The 9,757-nt window shown below is 39.5% G+C and overlaps 1 protein-coding gene and 1 long non-coding RNA gene across 2 annotated transcripts; both read left to right on the plus strand.

The window, feature by feature from the left end:
* Positions 1-491: 491 nt before the first annotated feature.
* Positions 492-4,102, plus strand: LOC108511117. The gene is made up of 2 exons (XR_001879155.3): positions 492-3,174; positions 3,307-4,102. It is a non-coding gene; the product is annotated as an uncharacterized LOC108511117 (long non-coding RNA).
* A 1,223-nt stretch (positions 4,103-5,325) lies between these two features.
* Positions 5,326-5,941, plus strand: LOC120110056. The gene is made up of 3 exons (XM_039123999.1): positions 5,326-5,511; positions 5,605-5,793; positions 5,879-5,941. The coding sequence occupies exons 1-3, from the start codon at positions 5,326-5,328 to the stop codon at positions 5,939-5,941; spliced, it is 438 nt and encodes a 145-aa protein (XP_038979927.1).
* The last annotated feature ends 3,816 nt before the right edge of the window (positions 5,942-9,757 follow it).

Genomic DNA, 9,757 nt, shown 5'->3' on the forward strand with positions numbered 1-9,757 from the left:
GGCTAAATATTCTTCAGATCAGTTGCTCATTGGTAAGGAATCCACCTTTTATCGTGTTCTTTGTACCGAATTCCTTGTAGTTTCTTCTGCAATCAACTTCTGTTTAAAGAGGTTTCTCCATTAATTTCTCCATCTTCTCTTTTCCTTTAACTTTAGCATAACTAAGAGGACTAGTAGGATTATCATTGCAATTAAGTTGGTTAAATGCGGATAATCTCCTCTCTAATGCGTCATATTTTCTTATCTGAAATCTTCTTGCAAGGATTAATCTTTTTGTTATGGAAAGATGGAAATACACGATATAGTTGGTGCACACACACCTACATGCACCCACACTCAGAAAGGCATGGTGAGACCTTTATTACTTGCTCTTTATTCTGTTGGGCTAAAACTACATCTTCTACGAGCTGTCCTCATCACCTCGATTGGAGATAATGCACCAAGATGCTCGGCCACTTCAATTTGAATCCCCACCACTTCACACAACTCTATATAAGAACCCTTAACCCCCCCTTCTGTCTCCATCCTTTCCCTTTATTATTCATTGGTTCCTATGACTTTCGTCATCTAGATCTTCTTCTTCTTCTTCTTCTTCTTCTTCTTCTTCTCCTCCTCCTCCTCCTCCTCCTCCTCCTCCTCCTCCGCCTCCTCCTCCTCCTCCTGCTATTGTTATTGCTGCTGCTACCACTGCTACCAGCACCGCTACTATACTAGTTTGTCTTATATGCCTTTTTGGGAGAATCAAGCCGTTGATACTTCAGCCGTTCTCTTCTCATCCGTGGCTTCACATTAGGTTCAGGAAGCAATGGTGCAGCCAAGGATGACTTGCCGACCCTTCAATAGAATTCTCCTGTTCCTCCTTTGAAGGAAGTTTGAAGAAAGAGGCCGGCAAGTTGTCTTTGGCTACACATTTTTTCCTGCTCCTCATGCGAGTCCTGTGATGACACTGCTTGTATGGTACCCAATTCCAGGAGTTGTTCTTAAATTCTTGGCGTGCTATTGATTGAGCATAACAACAGTTTTTATCAGACAAAAAAAATGCTTGATATTTCTGTATCATTTTTTGTAGCTCTTACAGTAACAGGTACATTACATTTTCTTAAGATTCTCCATTTTGTTAGCAATATGCTCCATTCAGATCAATATATTCGTGCTAATTAATAGGTCTATGTGAAATACAATTCAAATTCAAGTAATACAATTCAAATTTGAGTATTGCTTCCTGTGGCTGTTAAGTGCCATCCTTTTGATTTAGATTAGAGTTTACTCCGTGCATTTTTAGATTTAATTTCCATGATTTAATTTGGTTACTTCTTTTTTTCGATGAAGAGGGAAGGAGACCTACCCTATACTTTATTAACATTAATTTGGTTACATTGAATGATAATACACATTAGAAAGAAGGAGCTTTCTACCTGCTAAAGGTTTTGATTCTTGTCATCTGTTCTGGGCGTGCTCTCCACTTATGGACTGAAGGGGCCATTTCTTATCACTCTCTCTCTCTCTCTCTCTCTCTCTCTCTCTCTCTCTCTCTCTCTCTCTCTCTCTCTCTGTGTGTGTGTGTGTATGTTGATTTGCTAACCTTTCCAGTCTACATTCATTTGACGGCTTTTTGCAGTACCCTTAACTCCAAATTAAAATCATCTCGCAAAGTAGAACATTATAGATATTGGAATTAGGCTCGATTCAAATAGCCAACATCCCTTTGCTCGCAGGTCAAGATACGACCCCTTAATTGGGAAATATCATGGCTTATATCCCATTGTACTGATTAATTATTCGGTTAAAAATAATCCTTGGTACACAAGCAGAAATGACAGTTTCACGGCACAATGATTATTGAAGCTCTTGGCAAGATCGATTTGGACTAATGATGCCTGCTGTTTTTTTTTTTTTTTTTTTTTTTTTTTTTGATGTCTGGTACAATTGCTAGATTATGTAGCAGGAGTTAATGAGATCATTGGTTGATGTGAGTCCTATTTTTAAATATTAGCTTACCAACACTCTTTTACCAGGCAAATAACCCACACATATATATGCTAAATTTACACTGTGATCTTTTGTCATATGATTTTTTTCGTAGGATTCTTCCAGCTCTTGGGTTTTTGATCAATACTTTGTTCCCTTTTCTAACTTCTTGTATTAGTTCCATAATAAGGATTTGGAGACTGACCGATATATCCATTTGTGCATCATTTCCTTTTCTTTATCTGCTAAAAATTCAGCACAAATGTGTTACTCTCGTTAGGATGATCCCCCAATATTTTAGCATTATTTAGTGCTAGGAGGATTATTAAATGACCATGAATCATATATTTATGCAGCGATTTCACATTCTTTTGTAGTACATTGTTTTTGTCAGTTATAGGGATTCATCACATGTGCTCATGGATTCTCTAATTTCAGAGAGATTTGAGAGAGAGTGAGAGAGAGAGGTACATGATATTGTCTACCCTTATTTCTTCTAGCAGACAAGGTACGTTTTAACCTTCCCGACAACTTACCTTCTACTAGCGACATGTAAGTTTTGGTTCTAGTATTTGATATCACGTTTCACTTGTAACTCTCATAATTTTAATATTTGATGAAACATTCTGCTGCTAAGACTTCAGCTTCATCGATGGAAACAAGATCGAGAGTCCGTCCATTGAACGTGGTACTCATCCGATGCTGTTTCCCATATACAGCTTTCTGAAACCAAATAGCTCAGTCTTCGAGCACCAATAGATATTTAATCTAGCCATATTTCAGTTTTAGACATCCATGATACAAGCCACCGCATGCATGCTTGCAGCAACATCATGCAATATCAGAAAATGTTTCCGTTTTTTGGATGACAAACATTAGAAAATGTTGTAATAGAAGTTCAATTTGCAGCAAGTTTGCATGGCACAATCACATTCATTGTATGTCTTTAGCCATACTATTTCTTTCCAGAAGAACACACCTCACTGCAAAACTAATTACATTTTTTTTAAATTTCTTAGAATAATGATGAAAGTGTTGAGATTAAGACCTCTCTCCAGCACAAGCGCTAAGGAGGCAGGTGCCAACCAGCAGACCAAAGTCTGGTTTGCCCAAAGCACATCACTTAGATTTTAACTTTTATTCAAGAGACGCTATCTGTAGAACCAGCATTCTTTATAGTTGCGATTTTTCTGAAATCTCAACATGGTAGGATATAGAGAGCAAATATTCTCTTTAGATATCCTTTTCTTCCATTTTTTTTTTTAATGTTTATTGAAACCAGTTGTGTATGTTTCTCGAATGTATGATATGATATCCAAACACTGTTTTGCTTCGCAGGAATTAATGGCCGTGAGTCAATAAAGTCCTCCATTTTTTTCCCTAACTAAAAGAAGTGATTGATTACTCCAGAAAAGGGAAGAGGAGAGATCATATAAGAGCGGAGGGCAAAAGGCCATAGAGTGGATAGCATAGAGTATTCAAGTCAAGCTGTGGAACAGCAGTAAGGCATCACTGCTGAGGAATCAACGCTAGCTGAAAGCAATTGGTTGAACACTGGCCTACAGCTCAACATTCATGACAAAATTTAGCATCATCTTTTCTGAAGCATTTTGTGACTTTGTTACCGAAGTCAGATCTTTCTTTTCATATTTTCTTAATTGCTGTATGGAAAGTACTGGTGCTGCTGAAATGAAAGGACGGTTAATTTGGACACTTCCACACTGATGCTAACTCTGAAAAATTTTCAAAGAAACTTTTGATTGCTTAACTAATGGGAGGTATTAAAGGACAGCATTTGTTGGATACGGTGCGACATGTGGATCCCTCTCAAAAGCAATATGTTGTGGACTGGGATAGCAGCTTCTTGGAAAAACCAGAAGATGAAGATGCGAGGATCCATCTCTTATGCGCATTGTGCTTAAAATTTGGAAATAAGATGAAGGCTTATTTCTCTCTTTTTATTGTGAAATGGAAGACAAGATGAAGTTTTATTTCACCCGAGTAGAAAATGCAATGAGATGGAATACTCATACTGTTTTTTGTAATTTTATTTTGTAATAGAGTATTCGCATATGAATTATGTGAATAGCTTGTATGACTAGCGTAATATAAACTTCACCTACTTTCTGTCGCCTATCTTAGTTATAGGATGTGCTTGGTTGCCACTAACAGGGGAGAGCAACACGGAGAAGAAAACAAACTAACCAAGAGTTAAAATTCTTGTTTGGTTGTGATGAGTTGGTTTCTTCCTTTTTCTTCTTTTTTTGGGGGAGAAAAGTTAGATGGAGAAATTTTGGAGAATGATTGGAGAATTGATGAAATTTAGTTTAATTTACTGGCCTTTTTCCCATTTTCTTTCTCTCAAAATTGGCACCAAGAAAGAAAGGAAGCAATGTTGTTTTTCAGTAAAAATTGTCCCTTTTTCTACTGTCTTGTTTTTGTTTGATATCCTTCAATTGCAAAGCATCGAGTAAAAGGATTTTCTTAGGGCATATTTGGTTGGAGGGAGTTGAGCTCTGAAATAGGATGGAAAATGAGTAACTCCTTGTTTGGTTGGAGGAAGTTTTATTCCCATTCCGATTCTGGAAGGAGTAGAAATAATGTCTTAATCCTCCAAAATCTAATCCGAACTCTCACCCAGTATTAAAACCCCATTTCGATGTCGATTCCAGCCACAAACCAACACTACAGGAAAATGGAGATTTCCCGACACTTGTTTTCCGACACTAGGGAGAAGCGTCGGGAAATCTCCCTTCACCACCGCTTGCCGATGCTTTTAAAAAGCGTCGATACAGTTTGGAAATCAACGACGCTTAAAAAGCGTCGTTAATGGTTGGCCCTATGACGATGCTTATAAGCATCGTCGGAGGCCAAATTTCCTCAAATATCAGCCTCCCATCGAGATGCCCTAGCTGTTATAACCCTCTCCTCTCCTCCTCCCTACGGCGCCGACAATCCACCGCCTCCCCCCCTCTCTCACCTCCATCCCGAGCCCCAATCTGGAGGAAAGATGACTCCAGGTGAAGAGGAGGAAAAGGAGGAGGGAAGATGGTGAGGGGGAAGACGAAGATGAAGCTCTATGAGTTCTCCAGCACCAGGTTCGGCATCACTTCTCCCTTCTTTGCTAGCTCTTATAACCCTCTCGATCCTCTCCTCTCCTCCTCCCTACAGCGCCGACAATCCACCGCGTTCAGATGACTCCAGGCAAGCGAGGAGGAGGAAAGATGACTCCAGGTTAGGGTTCTCTCTCGATCCGCCTTACTCCCTCTTCCTCGGGCTTCCGAGGTTCCCTACTTCTTGACTGCAGCCAAATATTTAGGATTTCTAGGGTTTATACATTTTCTTGGCTAAGAGACCATGGATCCAGAGACCGACGAGTACATCCGTGAATCCATTGAGAACTTGCTCGGCCTCCCAATCGCTGACAAGAACCTCCGCCTCAAGGTCCTTACTTCCGAAGACGCCCGTCGCCGCCTCCAAGATCAGATCTTCGTCCTTGAGGAGCGCCTCAAGGAGGCCGAGAAGTGTGTAGAGCAATATAAGGTGCAGGTTCTTTGATCTTTTGCGGCTTCTTCTTGTTCCTGGGTTTCTAGGGTTTGGTTTTTTATGGGAAAGTTTTGATTTTGATGTGGGTAGGCAGAGGCGACCATGAATGCCCAGGGGTTGAGGAGGTGCATCGAGGAGAAGGAGATGGTGAATCACTGCGCCAAATTGGAGAAGGAGTGCTCTCTGTATGAACGGGATCTTGAGAGAGCCATGGAGTCTTGCGATGAATTAGCCAAGGAGAATGACAAGCTTCAATTCCGGCTGCAGGACAACTCTTATGTAAGTATTAGATTCTGTTTGTTTCTTTTTCTTTAATTCCTCTTCTTGCTTTCGATAAAGTCTAGAATTCCTGATTCCATTTCAGGGCATTTTTTCGCTGCTCAATCTGGTGGTCTTCCCTCTCGACGCTTATAAGCGTCGGCTTTGAAGCTTTTAGCGACGCTTTTAAGCGTCGTTAATAACCTACCTTTTGCGACGCCTTCCCAGAGCGTCGAGAAAAACTTTTTCCACGCAGGTATCGCCAACGCTTTGGTGGCGCTTTTAGAAGCGTCGGCGGGACTTTAGCCGACACTTATAAGCGTCGCGAAAGGTCGAAAAATGCGTCGGGATAGGTTGGTTTTCCTGTAGTGCAAATGTATTAGAGAATATGATTATTCCAATTTTCATTCCAATCCATTCGAATTTTAGTTGCTAACCAAACGCCCCCTCATATTACTCATTCTCTCTCCATTTGTAGAGTGCTTCATTTCCAGTCCCATGCAAAGCAAAACCCAGCAATCACAGTGGTCCAGGTCACAGACGCTCCTATGCTTCATACTCTCAAAGACCTCCAGTGCTTCTTCTGTGCTACCAGATTTCACATACATATCTACTAATGCATTAATTAATGGAACAGTCTTATATAACCCATGCTTGTCTACATCACTATCTAGCCATTGCCCCCGAATCTAATGCACCAAGTGAGCCCAAGCTGAAAGCAACATGAACAAGGCAACCTTATCCGGTTAAATGCTAACTTTCTATCATAACAATAATTGCATATCCCAACCTTGACATATCCCGCAACCATTGCATTCCATGATACAACATCTCAAACAAATTTCATTGCAAAAGCCGGGCATCATACTCGTTGTCATATATATATATATATATATATATATATATATATATATATATATATATATATATATATATATATATATATATATATATATATATATGTATATATTGCATGTATGTGAACGTTAATAAAATTCTCGATATATAATAATTTTTCAGATGTGAATATTTGGAGATGTATCGCTCAATACTTTAACTTGATACCTCCTAAAGGAGAGGAGAATGCGATATATTTCACCAAGAAAAATTATGCTTGAAAAGGTATAAGAAATACTATATTCAGCATATTTATGATAAATATTAAAGAATGCCCTAAAGATATTTGATGGCAAGATTTCGCTTATTTATTCCAATAACATGCCTTTTTTTTATTGTCAATTAAATAGCTACTCTCTTCATCAATTATTGTTTTGAATTTGTTCCACCAAATATCCTAAGCCCTCCATTACAATCAACAACAAGTGTAGTGCACTCCTTTTTTTTTGTTTTCATGTGGATGGTTAAAAATTTATTTTAGTGAAGCATATATGATAGACTTAAAGTTGATAATTTTAGGAAAGAAAATTATATATAGTTTATATTAGAAAACATGGATTATTGTAGAAATATAGATTAGTTTCCAATAAGATGTTGACATGCCATTTAAGATAATAAGTGATTGAATAAGTTGTATTTAATACAACATTTTAATTGTGCTCAATTGCAATATTAAGCCATTTTGTTGGATTATTTATTAAAGAATGACTCTGGTTATCGAATGATTGAATAACGAGAGTCAACTTATTTATAATATTTAGCTCATATTCATAAAAAGTATATAATGAATTACAAGTTAAATAGATCCTATTTAGCAGAAAATGGATACAAAACTAGGTTAAACAAATTTCTTTCCTTTATATGACGGTCAGCTAGGCCCACTAAAGCTAGATGATAGAGTAAGGAGGAAAGAGAACTCATACCATATATTATTAAACGAGAGTTACTTTAGGTTATCAGAAGCAACACAAATGATCAACTTTCTATAAGATAGTGTCACATAGTTAGGTTCTTTCTTCCAAGATAATTATGAACAATTTAGCAAGAGTTACTTTAGGTTACGGGAAGCAACATAATGATCAACCTTCTATAAGACAGTGTCACATAGTTAGGTTCTTTCTTGCAAGACAATTATGAACAATTTAAACTAAAAATGCTAGGCGATGGCTAAGTTTGCTTATCTTCTTAAACGTGGGAAGTGATTATCCAATTAGCCTTGTCTCAATAGTATGCAAGCCTCACTAAATCTTAACTAGATGAGAAAAGTGGTGCTGACATTAAAATGGAAGATAGTCGTAAAAATATATCGAAGCACAATGAAATGGATCCAAATTGCAATTTAGATTCCACAAAACCAATCTCATATAAGGGTACAGCTTGGTGGTTAAGTTGCCAAATTGTAACTCTAGGCCCATGCCTACCCAATCCAAGCATGCAAAATTAAATGATGCCCAACATTTTGCTTGGGCCTTGTTCATTCCATTGTTGATCCAAAATGCGTACTTGGCATGCTATATTGATACTTATCCCAAAATTTCACATGCAGTGGTATAATAACAATCTATCAAAATATCTGCCAAATAATTCACATATATATTCTCAAACATCCTTTTGGAAAGAAAATCTAATTTATCAAACAAGGAAAACATTCAACCAAACTTTCTAGAGTAAGGCCCAATAGTGTCACTGAACTAGGCCGTAGGCCCATAAAAGCATCCCTTGTGTGCGCTAAGTAAGGCCCAGTAGAGTGTCACTGAACTAGGCCATTGGCCCCATAAAAACATTCTTTGTGTGCACTTTAGCACCCAACAATTCTCAGATTTTTTTTTTTACTACAATGGATGACTCATATAATTCTAGTATGAATACATCCAAAAAAGTTAAAATATAATAAATCACGGAGCACTCTAGACAGCTTCCTTTCACCGGTCCAAAGAACTCTCTTAGAATGATTAACTATAAAAAAGCCACTCAATCCGTAGCTCCATTGGCCTCCTTATAGACGTGCTTAGCCTAGAAGGCAATATCTCTACTTACCATGCCCCAAATGTCCTAAAGCAGGGGATGGCGACCACCCATATCACCAATGTACTCCTAGATCCAGCTCATCATAGTAGCCAAGTCACCTTCGAGCAAGATTGCGTTGTCAAGCAGTACACACCGAGCATGAAATAAACCAACCCAAGCTGCCCTCAGCTCTGCCCCAAGAATAGAAGTGTCAAAAATTGGGCACCCACTGGCCGCTACCAATCTAGAATCCGGGTCTCTAATCACAAAACTCGCTCTACCCCTCCTGCTGCCATCCAAAACACATACGTCGAAATTGATTTTGAGAAAATTCGCGAGTGGGAGCTCCCAAGTGTTGTACACCGTCTGAGGCACTACAAGAGTAAAGGTAGACTGCTAAGTGTCATGAGCTGTCAATGGCCTGTCCTATGGACTTGCATGGATGATCTCTGCAGCTTGCACTCGAGCCCTCTCCATAACGAACCTTAGTGTAGGACTGCTTTCTCCAAACATTCAGGCATTCCTGGCAAGCCAAATATGGTACGCAATATATGTTGCCTTGATGGCCACAAATCGGGCCCACCGTCTAAGTGCTTGGGTGAAGGAGTAGGACTGGCACCGAATGCATCCGGCGGGATATCAACAAGCCTCCACACCCTCATGGCTCGATTACACTGAAACAGAATGTGGTCCACAGTTTTCTCCACCTCGCACTGAAGGCAGTACGGTTAGATGCTTAGTCCACGCCTACTCAAGACAGACCTCGTCAACAGCCGACCCCAAGCCACTTTCCAAAGAAACAAAGCCACCCTCGGATGAAGACCAAACCTCCAAATCGAGGCACAATCCTGCGTCAGATGCTACTCACTCTGAAGAAGGTCGTAGATGTCCCTTCCCTCACTCTAACTTTGAGGCTGTAGGACGCACACCAAACTTTCGCATCCGGACCAGGACACTCTGGAACCGCCAGTGAGTGTACTCTCTCCGCAAAGTGCTCTACAAATAGGTAGCCAATCCGGCTGGAGTTCCACCCTACCCTGTCAGGGCGGAAGAGATCGCAAATCCGCAAACTGTCCACGGC

This window comes from Phoenix dactylifera, chromosome 3 (genome assembly GCF_009389715.1).
Source record: "Phoenix dactylifera cultivar Barhee BC4 chromosome 3, palm_55x_up_171113_PBpolish2nd_filt_p, whole genome shotgun sequence".
NCBI lineage: Eukaryota > Viridiplantae > Streptophyta > Magnoliopsida > Arecales > Arecaceae > Phoenix > Phoenix dactylifera.

Excerpts from the sequence above, each read along its gene's own strand:
- LOC120110056 (XM_039123999.1), top strand. The coding sequence starts at position 5,326 with ATGGATCCAGAGACCGACGAGTACATCCGTGAATCCATTGAGAACTTG. Across the intron at positions 5,512-5,604 it reads AGTGTGTAGAGCAATATAAG|GCAGAGGCGACCATGAATGC; the intron begins GTGCAGGTTCTT and ends TGATGTGGGTAG. Across the intron at positions 5,794-5,878 it reads GGCTGCAGGACAACTCTTAT|GGCATTTTTTCGCTGCTCAA; the intron begins GTAAGTATTAGA and ends ATTCCATTTCAG.